General features: G+C 39.6%; 2 protein-coding genes across 3 annotated transcripts; one reads left to right on the forward strand and one right to left on the reverse strand.

The window, feature by feature from the left end:
- Window positions 1-2839: 2839 nt before the first annotated feature.
- LOC101765402 (eukaryotic translation initiation factor 1A) lies at window positions 2840-3627 on the reverse strand. Its single transcript, XM_004965390.3, has one exon. The coding sequence runs from the start codon at window positions 3515-3517 to the stop codon at window positions 3083-3085; it is 435 nt and encodes a 144-aa protein (XP_004965447.1). The 5' UTR covers window positions 3518-3627; the 3' UTR covers window positions 2840-3082.
- Window positions 3628-10934: 7307 nt separating this feature from the next.
- LOC101765805 (signal recognition particle 19 kDa protein) lies at window positions 10935-14723 on the forward strand. 2 transcript variants are annotated; one of them, XM_004965391.3, is made up of 4 exons: window positions 10935-11045; window positions 11164-11386; window positions 11495-11594; window positions 14323-14723. In XM_004965391.3, the coding sequence occupies exons 2-4, from the start codon at window positions 11198-11200 to the stop codon at window positions 14454-14456; spliced, it is 423 nt and encodes a 140-aa protein (XP_004965448.1). In that variant the 5' UTR covers window positions 10935-11045; window positions 11164-11197; the 3' UTR covers window positions 14457-14723. The 2 variants fall into 2 exon arrangements, with proteins under 2 accessions (XP_004965448.1, XP_012700572.1); XM_012845118.2 differs by lacking the exon at window positions 10935-11045 and having other exon boundaries at window positions 11052-11386.
- The last annotated feature ends 718 nt before the right edge of the window (window positions 14724-15441 follow it).

Here is a 15441-nt window from a genome sequence, read left to right on the forward strand (position 1 = left end):
TTTGTGGATCACTCTTCTTATGTTGCCTTGTTGCCCAGATGATATGCAACTTTGCTTATCAGCTTATGTATTTGGCTTTTTATTATGTTTGAACTATCAGCCTACAGAAGCTTTTGCATATCAACCAAGAAAAAAAATTTAAATTGCTTTGGTTTCTTTTTGGGTTCTGTCTTACTAGCATTTCTTTTCATCCCTATTTGAAAGATATTGATGAGCAGCAGCCGTCCAAGGTTTTTCTTTCAGTTTTTTTTGCAATCATGCTGCATTGCGTATAGATATGCAATTATTTTCTCCCCCTGACAGCTCCATTTTTGGTGCAGTTACTTGATGGATGAGTTATTTTTGCCGAATACGCTAAACCTAGGCCGCCGCCCCAGCAAGCAGAGATGATTTCACAGCCACAGCAATTATGGGGCCCTCCATCAGGTTTCTGGAGTTCACAGAAGATGAAGAGCTAGGCCTTGTTTAGTTGGCCAATTTGGGAGATGCAAAATCACTGTGCCAGCACTGTAGCACACTGTAGCGTTTCGTTTGTATTTGTGAATTATTGTCCAAATATTGACTAATTAGGCTCAAAAGATTCGTCTCGCAAAGTACAACAAAACTGTGCAATTAATTTTTAATTTCGTCTACATTTAGTACTCCATGCATGTACCGCAAGTTTGATGTGATGGGGAATCTTCTTTTTGCATAGTGTCAAAGTTGGGAGTTGGGGGTAACTAAACATGGCCCTAGATATTGTGTGTGCTGTCCCAGGTGTGAATGCCCTTGGTGTTCCGATATTCTTACCGTGTTGGATTGGTCGTTTCCTTGCGTCCATGGTATCCACACGAAGAAGTAGTTGTCAATTCAAATACGGACCAAAACATATGAGCAGCAGCCTAACTAAAAAGATTCAATATGATGACGTGACCTAATTTAAAATATTAGGAGGTTAGTTTTTAACGTTATGCTATAGCTGATATGTTTTGGGGGAAAAAATTTAACATAACCCTCAAAACGAGGTTTTGAGGAAGAATTTTTTGAAAACTCTTGGAGTTGCTCTTAGGGCTGCTCGTTTTCCCTCGTATTTTTATGGAGAATCAAAAGAGGGCATAACAGTCTATCGAGCAATTACAGCTTTCTAAATTTCTCCGACTTTTCGAGAACAATTTTCCAATGTAGTTCCATACAGTCTGATTCACCAAATATTGTGTCAAAATATAACATTTCAGCTAGGCGTGCAAAGATTCATTAGGGCTGAATTACTTCTCTGTGTTTCTAGAAAGTAATGACCTCTGGATCAGTAACACGCTTGTAGTTCTGGCTAACATGATTCTACAAGATTGCGTTCTGGCTATTCATTCGAGACATGATTGTACAAGATAGCATCTAAAAAGTTCCCCTCAGCAAGAGAGACGACAGAGAACACAGCAGATGAGACACGCTCTGATAGTCTGATGGAACTAAGATACTGTCAGCTAAAACCAAACAGCAATCAGCAAAGTCTTTGGATCCCCGGACTAAATTTTAGCCCCTGTCACATCGAATGTTTGGACACTAATTAGGAGTATTAAACATAGGCTAATTACAAAACCAATTTCACAACCCCTAGGCTAAATCGCGAGACGAATCTATTAAGCCTAATTAGTCCATAATTTGACACTATAATGCTACAGTAACTATTCGCTAATGATGGATTAATTAGGCTTAATAGATTCGTCTCGCGATTTAGCCTAGGGGTTGTGAAATTGGTTTTGTAATTAGCTCATGTTTAGTCCTCCTAATTAGTATTTGAATGTCCGATGTGACACGGACTAAACTTTAGCTCCAGGATCCAAACACCCCCTAAACATTCCATCACAAGGCTATAAATTCTGCATGCAACAACAAACATCACCATGTCTTGATAAACAAAAATAATTTGAACAAAATAATAAGCCTTCCAAGAGTCAAGAATTGTTTGCAATATTGTTATAAAATAAAAAAAATACAAATCAACACATAGATGGCACCAAAGAAAAACCCAACGACAAGTATCATAAGGGAAACAACAGAGAAAATAAAAACAAGCAACAAATACAAATTGTTGAACAACAGTAGCCAGGAATAAAGCAAGAGCAACAAGGAAAAGACAAATGTTACTACTTAAATTAACAATTCAGTGTTGATGTACAAAGAAAGCCCTGATTTGTAACACCTAATGCAATGAATCAAACTAAAAATCAACATACCACCAAAGTACCACCCAGTAAATGTGCATAGGATCTCAATCTTAGATGAATTTTTAAACCAGACTAGAATGTCTCGAAATCTCTCAAAATGTCTCACATGCCTAGAAAGCCTTTGAACAAGAAAGCACAGACCAATATTTCGAATAAAAGAAACAATTTCTGATGTACATACTACATAGTCAACTCAAAACATTTAATCTGAAGAGCTATGATTGATATGAACAGAGTGGCAAGTGTCAAACCACAAATCATTAACCCTTCTAGTAACAAACTATAATTGGCTCTACACTTCAACCCGGATCATAGAAAGGGGCAAAGGAACCCTTTTTCTAACATTACTCAAACATTTAATCTGAAGAGCTATGATTGATATGAACAGAGTTGTGTAGACAAGCATCAAACCACAAATCTCCCTATACCAAATTAAAATTAGCTCTACACTGCAACCGGATCATAGAAAGGGGCAAAGGAATCCTTTTCTAACATTGATTCACCGGCAGGAGGATCCGGTGAATTGGAATTTAGGTTTGAAATTCCCCCAGGAAGCCATCACATCCCCAAATTATTATAGACCGAAACCAGAATTGCTGCCAATCGGCCAAATAAACCAACCAGAGAACACGATCGAGAACAACAATAGCAAACCACCAGTATAGCATTTGTAATAACAGCATGTACCAGATTCAAACGAAATTAATCCGCGATTATTTAACCACCTCAGACCCTAACCACATCTCTCGTCGCATCACAAGATTATGCTGGCAAAAGTGCAAATCCATAACAGCCAGCCTAAACCATATCACCACATGCTACTAGAACATAACAATAAGAAGTCACATATAAGAAAGTAACCGCGAGGAACAGAAATCTTAGATCTTGTCGATGTCCTCGTCCTCGAACTGGATGTAGTCGCTGCCCTCCTCGCCGTCCTCGGGCCCGTCGACGTCGACACCCTCGTTGAGCCTGAGCGTCTCGGGGAGCTCCCCGTAGGCCTTGAGCAGGCGCGCCTCGTCGTTCATGTACTTGAGAATGACGTCGGCCTTATCGTCCTGGTAGTCGCGGAGGCCAACGAGGACGATGTCGCCCGCCGCGATCCAGACCTTCTTGTGCATCTTGCCCCGGATGTGGCAGAGGCGGCGCGTGCCATCGACGCAGATGGCCTCGCAGCGGCCGTTGCCGAGCATGCGGGTCACCTGCGCGTACTCCTGCCCATCCTCCTTGAAGACGAGCTCGCGCTTGTCGTCGTCGGCCTCGTTCTTTCCCCTCTTCCGGTTCTTGCCTCCCTTACCCTTGTTCTTCGGCATCTTGGCGGTGGGGAGCGGCGAGACGAAACCCTAGGCGCGCGAGATGGAGGTGGGGAAAGGGGTGTTGTGCGGCTTGCGGTCGTGGGGTGGTTGTTCGGGAGGTGCGGCGGCGAGAGTTTATAGCGGGGAAGCGGGGGACGGGGGGAGGAGGGGCCTGAGACGTTGGATCTAGGGTTGGGGGTCGTCGACGGCTGGGATCGAGAGAGCGGGGTCGGTTTCTGGATAAGCGGGGGGAGTGGTGGACACACACGGAGTCGTGGCAAAGATAAAGAGTTCGTATCCGATACGCGATTGTGCTTCGAGGAAGAGTCCTTTGCGATTTTTTTATTTGTTTTCCCCAAAAGTATTGCATACGTCGTGGATTGGGAATCCTTTCTACTTTTGATTTTTGCCGCATCACGCACGGAATCGATTGGAAACCTAATCGGAGGGGATGGTCAATCGTTAGCAATTTCCGCTACGATTTGGGTTTGGTTTCTCCGGAGACGGTATTAAAAAGGTATTAAAAAGATAGATTAAACTTTATTTTAGTAATTCAACTATTGTCTCAGTTTGGTTTCGACCATGAAATTCTAAAACCAGAAATATTTGACCACCAAACTCTGACCGTTGGGCTATTTTGATGGATAATTTTGCTGGTGGATGCAACGTGACGATTGGGCTCACATGTCAGCACCTCATCTTCCTTCCCCCTCTCCACCTCGCTGATGCTTGAGCCCCACACGTCATCCCATTTCGCTTCCTTGTTTCTTCCCAGTCTTCTCTCCTTTTCTTCGCATTACCGCCCTGTGTGGTGGTTGTTAGCGTGCCAGTTCATGAACCGCAAAACACATGCATCAGTTGTAGTTCTTCCCTCAAAGCCCCTACCCCATGGATCCCCATGGAGCCCCCAAAGCCCCCTGCAAATTTTAACCATAGACGAAGAGGAGGAAAACAAAAGGAGGAAGAAGAAGGAAAAGAGAGTGATGAGAAAGAAGAAGGAGAAAAAGAGCCTCCTAATTTGTGGAGCTGTATCCACCCCTGCATTAGAGTATTCCCCTAAGGTTTAACAATTCATAGAACATATAATGAAAAACTATTTTAACTAGGATTGCCAACATGATTCAGGTTTATGAAGAATTCAGGTCTAATCTAGCATATACACATAGATAGTAGATATGAGCAAGAGATAACTAATTTAGAGAAATCTAAACTATGCATATGTTGTAATTCTGAGCAAGATAGCAAAGTTGAGATTCTCATTCAAAGCCTCTTTAAATCTACACCTCCGGTTTGACTCCCGAAAATCCTCACCTTACACGAAAGTAGACCCTGTCACGATACCACTATCGACACAGGCAGTTTAAGAGCATGAGCATAAATAACATGTAATACTCACCGGTAGATCAGGTATGTAAATCTAGCCACCACTACCACATGAACAACCCAGGCAATCTATCATTAATCATAGATTGAAAGCAAGTAAACCCGATAAAGCATGAAATCATAGAAGGAGGCACTTTGATCGCTCAAGAATCGGAACATATTTACTACTTCACCATGAATGATTGTACATCACCAGATCTCCACCAGGATCCTACTTGATATGTTGATTCTAGTTCCAGAACTCCGGCGTGGATCTACCTCGCAGAATTACCACGTCGGCTAGGGCTTAGCTTGGCTAATCCCTAGACAACAGCACGGCCATCGGCTCTCCAGAATGGTAGCCCTCAGGCTCCTCTGTTTCTCTGTTGCTTGGCGATGAATGCGTTGAATGGATTCCTCATGTCAATGGAGAATGGGGGTATTTATAATCTTGGGAAGTCGTGGTTGAAATGGGAAATCGAGGAATAGCCCAGACCGATCAGTTTGGGAGGGTCCAGGCCGATCGGCTTGGTCCTTTCTTTTAGCATTTAGCGCCTCCCTTCGTTCCCAAGTCTTCTTAACCTGGCTCGATAATAATCTCGGGATAAGAATGGTTCTTTGATAACCTCCAAAATCTTCACTTGCTTCGCTTTGATTTCAAGATCAACTTGCCATATCCTCATAAACTTAGCCCTTAAATCTTCCTGGAGGATTGCTCGCCAAAAATAAGCACGAATGGGCATCTTGGGCACCTAGGCCGATTGGCTTGGGCTCCATAGGAGATCGGCCTAGGTCCTTTTTGGGTACTCTGGCCTTTGTCTTTCTCTAGGCTGTCGCTGGTTCTAGGCCTCATCCAATTATGCTCCATTATAATCCAAATTCCTGCGAAAATAGAATGTCCTTCAAAATACAATGCATATGTGAAAACAACACGATTATTAGGTATGATCAATGGTTATGATACTAGATTCATGTCAACAGGGATAAACTGTATCATTAATGAGCACCAACAACCTGTGCCCGTCACCTGGCACTACCGCGGTCCTTGGTGTCCTTCGTAGGCATCATGGATTTGACAATGCCAATTTTGGGATACAATCAGACTTGGGGAAGATGACTTGAAAGGGGCAACGTCCACCATGGATTCGATAATACCAAGCATGGGGAAGGTTTAATCCCACATGATAGAGACGAGATTACAACATGATTTGGCTGGACGGGGAGTCTGATTCAGTGGCTTACAGTTTGATTTGGCCAAAAGAGACGAGATGGGGCCGCGTAGTAGGGGCGGCATGAGCAGAAGCCGGAGGAGCACGCGATGAAGGTAATGGGTGGAGGGGAAGGGAAACGATGGTATCTAGCTCAAAGATTATTTATTTCCTTGTGGGCCCATCGCTATGCGGCATCCATATCAGCAAAACAATCCATCAAAACAGCTCGATGGCCAACCGTGAACGGTTTTAATAGTTTGGTGGTCAAAGATTCCTGATTTTGGGGTTTCATTGTCAAAACCAAGCTGACACGATAATTGGATGGTCAAAAATAGACTTTACTTTAAAAATAGCTTGCTCCAAAAAATTAGCTTGCGACGTTTTGGTTGTATTAGATACTTGAAAAGATATAAATATTTTTTTTGGTATATTGTTTTATATAAGTATAATTTTGCTATATTTATAAATAGCTTTGAGTAAATTGCACCTACCATATAATAACTTGGTAGTTGGGTGCGAATTGGTCTAATAACTTGTAAAATTCTCAATTTAGTCCAATAATTTAGCAATTAATGCATATTGGTTCAACAACTTGTAAAATGCTCAATTTAGTGCAATATAACTTAGCAAATTTGTGCATCCATAGCCCAAACATTACAGTGGTAATACACCGGGTCACAGTCAAGGTTATATTCATGTCGGTAGCATTATTTGGCATGGATATTCACATCGCCGTGGTAATGTATTTTGCCAAGACAAGTACCTTACGTGTTTAGAAAATTAGTTTTGTGTGTTTATATTAATTTTTTATATGATGATTTAATTTTAATTTAAGAATGTTTAATTTCATATTCAATTTTGATAAATTCGCATTCATTGATTCTACATGTTTAATTATATGCATTGTTCAGTTACACAAAAAAGAAACAAATATGTGGATACTTACTAATAATATGTTTTAGGGGTTTGGTATAAACATTTTAAAAATCTTTTTGTACTTGTTTAGAAAGGGAAATGAGCGAAAAGAATATAAACAAAATGCTTCTGTACCGTTGTTAAATACATGAGTAGAAGTGTAGAACAAATCTAAAGTCCATGGGTCTCTTATGGACTTCAGCGTTTAATATCATGGCGTACATCTAGAATTTGATTGAATTTTAAGAAATGAACAAATAAGTTCGGTACATAGTTGATGACAAAAAATTAAGAATTATTGGCCGGAAGGAGATCCACGGATCCATCTGCTTAATACGTTACCATTATAAATTTTGGACTGTTCAGTTCCACACTTCCATGTGCATGCATTTTGTGTTTTTTCTCCGCCTTACTTAGGGGGTGTTTGGATACGAGGTGTTAAACTTTAATAGTGTCACATCGGATGTTCGGATGCTAATTAGAAAAAACTAAATATGAGCTAATTATAAAATTAATTGCAGAACCCTGTGCTAATTCGCGAGACGAATCTATTAAGCCTAATTAATCCATCATTAGCAAATGGTTACTGTAGCACCACATTATCAAATCATGGACTAATTAGGCTCAATAGATTCGTCTCGCGAATTACACTCCATATATGCAATTAGTTTTATAATTAGCCTATGTTTAATACTCTTAATTAGCATCCAAACATCCGATGTGACGGGTGTTAAACTTTAACACTTGGTTGCCAAACAGGCCCTTAATAGCGTGATTTACAACTGAGTCAAGATGGTTGCTTTGGCAATCTAGCCGGTAGCCACGCATACCTAGCTGTTGTTCTTCGATGCTCCAAACCAGATGATTCTTTCGTCTTAATTTCTCTTGATTTATCTGAACAAGGGAACACAATTGCTACTTAGCTACTCCTTCATTCCAAAATGTAGGTCGTTTTACCTTTTTAAGATATATAAATTTTGCTATGCATCTAAATGTAAGGTTATGTCAAGATACGCATTTTGAAATGGAGGGAGCAGTCAATTAGCCAGGCCACAACTCATAGTCCATGACAAATCCAAAATTCACTTACACCCTACAAAGTATGTTTTAAAACAAACCAATTTTCATATAATTTAATAAATGTTGCACGCCTATTTTAGCCAAATTTCACAACGATATCTCACACCATGGGCATGGCTGCATGGGTATCACTAGCACCACATGGGTAGTAGGAAGACCGGCGTAGTGCATTAAAAGGGCGGCAAGTCTCTCCCTACTCATACGTTTGAATTTTTAGCAGGTTTGAACTGAATTAAAAGGGCGCACAGTGCGAAAATGGGTCTATGTAATTACCTAATTAGGACATTTAAAAATTGGCATAGTGGAAAACTCTCTTAGATTTAACAACCATAGACTAAAAAGTGCAGATCAAATGAAATGATCATTAATTCATTATATTACGCTATGCAGGTGAAGCTATATGGTAAATGTGTGGCCTGCGGGAGGCACAATAAGTAAGTGATCATTAGTTCATTACATTAAACGAACGAACTATACATGTAAATAAATAAATATGTAAAGTTACATGGTAAATGTGTGGCCCACCACTACTGCAGAGCACCTCATTCTTGCCGGCACGAAAATCTCATTCATGCCAGTAAACAAACTGGCACCACAAAGCCAATGCAAATACGAACGATTATACATGCCGACATCATTATTCGTACCGTGGACAATTGCACCAGCATGAATAACGGATTATACCAACATGTAGAAAATTACACTGACACAAATAGTAAAAATAGAAGTTTACAAATTAAGATAGCAAAAATATTTTTTTTAGACATGAAGGCCACTCTATAGTCACAAGTCACACGTATTTCACGCAAGATATGCGTGTGTGAGGTGCCTAGCCTTCAAATTCACAACCTTGCCTCTCGCACGATACCTCATTACCATCCCACGTATACCACATATCAGCACACAAAGGGAATTTTTTCGCATGTTGTCTAGTATTTTGATTAAATATTTGAGCATCTAAATGACTTCAATAAAAAACTATTCAACTAAGTTGTAGACCTGGTGAAACTGTACAATTTTCATATAAAATTTGTCTCTATCTGAATTCGAATGCAAAAGTTACGATTTTTTTGAATATAAGCTGAAATTCCAATTGCATAGACAGGGATGCAATTTCGAGCCGACACGAAAATGGATTATCCATACTAACTCAAAATTACACCAGGAATAAGAGAGCCGACACAGACAATTGAATATTTCTGCTAGCTCATTTTCAACCGGTACGGATGACTTATCTGTACGGGGTCTGTTTGGTTCCAACATGTTAAAGTTTAACACCCGTCACATCGAATGTTTGGATACTAATTAGAAGTATTAAATATAGATTAATTATAAAATTAATTGCACAGTTGGAGTATAATTCGCGAGGAAGACGAATCCTATTAAGCCTAATTAATGGATTAATTAGGCTTAATAGATTTGTCTCGCGAATTAGCATAGGGTTCTGCAATTAATTTTATAATTAGCTCATGTTTAGTTCTCCTAATTAGCATCCGAACATCCGATATGACATTGTTAAAGTTTAGCACCTCGTATCCAAACACCCCAGATGATTCGATATGAACGAGTGTTTCTCTATCGGTGTGCATGGAAGTTAAACATGAGCCACAATAAATCATTTATTTTGCAGCTACATAATATGTCTTACATGTAAAAAATGATACACATGTGTCCATACAGACATACATCTCACGGCAAAATGGTAGGAGGCCAAAAACAGTGGCGACGCATTGACGACGCGTAACTCGGCCTAAGCTCAACATGCGGATATTTATGATAGGTATGGAACGGCCCATGGACTGTAAAAAAGAACACACAAAAGAAGATGTACAGATGTTAGCAGGTGAGAACGGTAAAAGTGCGTCACTCTCGATCCTCCCTTTTCTTCCTATATACGAGGTTACTAAGCAGGATTTCACCGGCTAAACTTTAGCAGTGTTACATCAGATTTTCGGATGCTATGAGGATTAAACATGAGCTAATTATAAAACTAATTGCAGAACTCTGTGCTAATTTGCGAGACAAATCTATTAAGTCTAATTAATCCGTCATTAGCAAATGGTAATTAGAAGTATTAAATATAAACTATTTACAAAACCCATTGCACAAATGGAGGCTAATTTGCGAGATGAATCTATTAAGCCTAATTAGTCCATGATTTGACAATGTGCTGCTACAGTAACCATTTGCTAATGATGGATTAATTAGGCTTAACAGATTCGTCTCGCGAATTAGCCTTCATCTGTGTAATTAGTTTTATAATTAACTCATGTTTAGTCCTCCTAATTAGCCTCCGAAGATTCGATGTGACACAAACTAAACTTTAGCTCAAGGAACCAAACACTCCCTTTGGTTCCAGGACTAAAGTTTAGTCCATGTCACATCAAATGTTTAGATACTAATTAAGAGTATTAAATATAGGTAATTACAAACCAATTGCATAAATGAAGACTAATTCGCAAGACGAATCCATTAAACCTAATTAGTCCATGATTTGATCACGTGGTGCTATAGTAAATATGTGCTAATAATGGATTAATTAGGCTTAATAGATTCGTGTCGCGAATTAGCCACGACTTATGCAATTAGTTTTATAATTAGTTCACGTTTAGTCCTTCTAATTGGTATTCAATATGATTTCAACTAAAAATTACAAAAACACCCCCTTTACTTATGTTCCTTGAAGAATAAAGTGGCAAATTCATTCTACGCCACTTAACACATTTTAATCATAAAACATTACTTGTGCTAATTGCATCATCCTTGGAACGTATTTTCCAGAAATCATTACTACGCCACTTAAATGTTTTTTATAAAAAACCAGCTCAAAAATCTGTACAGTAGTTGCTGCAAAATCACTTGGCATAGCTTTTTCTGCGCGAAAAGCATTTCTTTTTAATTCATTGACGCCGTACCCTGTGTTTCTTCCTGTCGACTGCTCCGTCAAAACCCACCGGATCTCCATCTCTTCTCCTACGGTAAGGTCTCCTTCGGTCCCTCCCAGCTCCCTCGGCTTCCTTACCCTCTGCTGCCGAAGGATCTCTCGAAACATTCAGGCCCGCATCAACCTCGCTCCTCCTGCGGTTCTTGTGCCAGGATCTGTGCCGTGGTGGCGTCGAACGGCGCGCAGATGGACGGCGGCGGGGGCGACCTGCGGAGCACCATCAAGAAGTGGAACGTCATCTACCCGGTCTACCTCAACTCCAAGAAGACGGTCGCCGAGGGCCGCCGCATCGCCGCCAGCAAGGCCTGCCCCGACCCCACCTGCATCGAGATCGCCGACTGCTGCTCGCACCTCAAGATCCCCTACGCCATCGAGGTACCCACCCTGATTCCTTCTTCGATTATTTCTTTTTGCAGTCTAGCCGTTCTTGCTTAATTTGCACATCTGATGGGCGTTCTTGTGTGGATTGTTTTCTATGCGTAGCTGGATAAGGCGTACCCTCGGGATTTCTTCCAGGTGGGGAGGGTCAGGGTGCAGCTCAAGAAGGATGACGGCTCCCCCGTCAATCCTGCTATTAAAACGAGTGAGTGCCGAAGTACTGACATAATTCTAATCCTGGTGGCAACTTGCTTTCACCTATGCTTTATTTGGAATGGGACTGCAAGCATTTCCTATCGATTAAGCTAAGAAGAACAAGTGTGCAGTATTCAGTGTTTCCCCTAATCCTAGTCTTGTTGATCACATCAAGGAAGGGAATGGCACACTGATGTTGATATTAGTTAGATAATAAAGTGGTACATGCTAATATCTTTGATAAATATGATTTTCATGAATTGCTTCTTACTGTCAAGTAATCTCACTTTTGTTGATTTACTCGCTTTATTGTTATGTCCATGCCTTGATGCTGTTGTTTATGAATGCATACATAAGTGTACCTTTTATTTTAAAACCAAGATTTGTTCTGCTCTTGGATTGGTTTGATGTATGCCAAACTCTCATTATGCATACTTTGACAGTATCAGGAAAACTTATGTTGCTGCTTTGTCTTGATGCCTCAATGTTTATGTATATTGACTATTAACACCAACATGCATGTCTTCATGTTATAGTTATAGATATTTATACATATTTTTCTAAATCAATTTCTTTCTGCTCTTTGTTTGGTTTGGTATTTGCTAGACTCATGTTTAAATCACTTCACAAAATCAAGGAAAACCTATGTGTCTGGTTCTACTTGACATGGTTCAGTGTCTATTCCTGTCTATTAACCTCAATGTCACAATAGTTGCATGAAACGCTTTGTGGTTTTATTCCCCATCACAGAGCTAGTCATCCACATTCAAATGTTTGGTAACATGGGCCTATTTTTTTCTAAAAAAATACTAGGTTTTTCGGATGTGCGGTACCTCCTCAATTAGCTGGCTCTTGTTTGTGCTTTGAATTGATGCTAAATGATTTCTCTAATTGACTAAGTCTTGGTGACGTAGTGCATCTATGTTCCAGTCATTCAGAAGCATGTCCAGCTGAATGTTTCGCTTTGGTTTAGCTCTACGATTCTTTTTGACTACTCTTCTTTTTTTTTTTGCTAGATTTTCTTTTATTACTAAAATCCAAGTTTATATGAATGGAGTTGTTTTACCACTAATTCACTAGGTTTAGCAGTAATAATTTCAGAGATTGTGGCAATTAGCTCATCACTTTCCACCTTGTTGGGTGAACTCCTTGAATCTGGGTCACTTGGTAACAATACTAATTTCAGAGATTGGGGGCAATTGGCTTTGGCTCATCACTTTCCATCTTGTTGTTTGAACTCCTTGAATCTGGGTTACTGGAATTTTTCAGCTGTGAACCTTCCCTTAGCTGGGTCGACTTTCAATTACTACAATCTTCACGTCTTTGTTGGGCTCTTCTCGTTTCCATTTGGATTAAGTAATTGAGGGTCTTCATATTTTTGTCACCTACTTTTACTGAATTTCCTTTCTCTGTGCCCTGCATATGTCTTTTCTTTTGTATAACTGTTGATATTCTAGGATCATAGTTAGTGAATATCCAATGAAGTTCAGGGCATTGCTGTTACTGTTAGTCATGGTAAAGTCTTCAATACATTTAACCCACTGGTATACCATTTAGGGAAAAGAAATGGTTGAGAAATGGTTGATTGGCGCAATGCTTATTTCTAATGTGATTAAATTGCCAAACATTTTGGGTTGTCTGGAGAAGCAGTTGTTGCAGTATTATGAGGGCAAGCATATATGTTTAAGAAAAGCATATTTTATATTAGTAAATTTTTTCTTATTGAAACAAGTAATATGTGTCTTATTTGAAGTCAGTGGCTAGTTATTTGCACCTTATTTGTCTTATATGGACTTACTGTCATGCCTAATATTCTAGTTTGAGTTAATAGCCAGTTTTTCCCCTCATGTTCTATTTGACCTTTGACATTAGCTACTAGGGAAAAAAACACATGTATATGGATCTAAAGAAACTAGATTCAGAGGCAAGTTTCCTTGTTGACATGGATCTTTTGTGTCATCTATCATGTTGACAAAGATGCTCTGGGAACTTCCGTTATTGTTAGTTCGAGGTGCCATGATTCTTATCCTGACTTGCTAGGAAAAAATTTTTGCCTTACAAGAGTCCCAGGTGGTACTTGCATTAAATTGTTCAGTAAACATAACATGCCTCTGTTGTTCATATGTTGGGTTTATGGGAAAGTGTCTTAACTATCTCATCAATTGTTCTTTTTATTTATTTCATCTTGTTTGATGTGATATATTGTGCTTCTTTTCAAATTCAGCTTCTTCTTTCATTAATTAGCTAGTGTCTTAGTGAAATTTTCCACCATGTGTAGCTTTTCTGTTGGCCAAATGCATCTTTCAAATATGCACAGCTGAATGAGTTATCTCTGAACTCGTTTTGGATGCTGCATGATCTGATAAAGATCTTGATATGAATTTCCGGTATATTATTACTTGCAGTACTACTGCGGAACAATCAGTAGATCAGCACAATTGTGTGAATGGATGGTGGAATAGTTGTTTTACATGTTTCTTTAGTGTTGGATTGGTTATACCTGATTTTGTAGCATCTTGGCTACAACTATCACCTGGAGGAGGTTTTCATTAAGCTGAATAGAGGTTTTAAGGACTGTCCAGAAAGACTTTAAAGGCTGATTGCAACGATATGATGCTGTATTCTAATTAATCTTGAAATTCGATGCTATATTTTGCTAGCATGCACTGCCAAGGTTTGGTCTTTGTAAGAGATATTTTTAGACTTGTATCTTATTGACATGCTTTAACATGTTACAGAGAAGCAGCTGATGATCCAAATAGCAGAGCTAGTTCCCAAGCATCATGGAAGGACAAAGAAGCAGGAATCAGCACCCAGTTCTTCAGCCAGCGGCAGTTCGAAGAACACAAAAGGCGGGAAAAAGAAAAAGTGATGGCAGTATCATCCTGTTGTTTTTTCTATTCAACCTCATGTTAAGTTTCTGTGGAAGTTGTCTTTCTGAGGCCTGAAAAATCATTGCGACTTTTGGTGGGATTTTGATCCATTTGAAAATTACCATACCCATATTTCTTGTAGTCTCCAGATTCAGATGGTACACCTAAAAATGTGGCAGCCATGACCATGGGATCCAATTTACAGATGCTGCTGTTTGATAGAACTTTTACTAATCCAGCTGAGATGCTTCACTAAATTTCATGAATACAATAGAGCAGGTTTTGCATCCGGGACCCATAGATGATATTTATTCTTCATACATAACTTCTAGAGGTGACGCCTGGACGTCGTCATCTTTTTACGATAACAAAGTTTTTGTGCGTTTACTTTTCTATATGTTTCTAACATCGCAGCAAAGAGCTGCCTTTTGAGGCTGTTCATTCCGTGGGTTAAATTAATTACTGTAACTAATGTAATGTGCACAAGGTGAGGTTGTTTACATGCTTTTGCTTTTCTTACCTTAGTGTCCCCTCAGAAACTCAGACTGATCTTGTGCATTACGTGTCGCCCTAGTACTCATTTTGGATGCTACCATTCAAGTTAGCTCATTCGTCATATCCTCCACAGACTGTTGAAAAGCATTGGTCCTTATATTCTTGAACCTTGCATAGTAATTTTGTTTTGACATTACAATGCGGTTGTACATGTAGGCCTGAACTAGGAGTTTGCAACCTATTCCCTATTTTCTTTGGTTTAAGCCAGGTAGGACTCTTTTGGAGAGTCCAGTTTTACAATAGTCCCCTTTTAGCATTTTTTCGGAGAGGCCCGTTTTACATGTCTCCCTTGGGGAAATATTGTGATTTGTTAAAAATTCGCTCTATCCAAAAGCCTAAAGGAAGCTTCTTGGAGAAAAATAGTACATACACCGCTATTTCATTGCATATGTTAGGCTTGTTAAAATCTATGTGAGAAAAAGGTCCCAA

The sequence above is a fragment of the Setaria italica genome, chromosome IV (assembly GCF_000263155.2).
Source record: "Setaria italica strain Yugu1 chromosome IV, Setaria_italica_v2.0, whole genome shotgun sequence".
NCBI lineage: Eukaryota > Viridiplantae > Streptophyta > Magnoliopsida > Poales > Poaceae > Setaria > Setaria italica.

Excerpts from the sequence above, each read along its gene's own strand:
- LOC101765805 (XM_004965391.3), top strand. The coding sequence starts at position 11,198 with ATGGACGGCGGCGGGGGCGACCTGCGGAGCACCATCAAGAAGTGGAAC. Across the intron at positions 11,387-11,494 it reads AGATCCCCTACGCCATCGAG|CTGGATAAGGCGTACCCTCG; the intron begins GTACCCACCCTG and ends TTCTATGCGTAG. Across the intron at positions 11,595-14,322 it reads CAATCCTGCTATTAAAACGA|AGAAGCAGCTGATGATCCAA; the intron begins GTGAGTGCCGAA and ends AACATGTTACAG.
- LOC101765402 (XM_004965390.3), bottom strand. The coding sequence starts at position 3,517 with ATGCCGAAGAACAAGGGTAAGGGAGGCAAGAACCGGAAGAGGGGAAAG.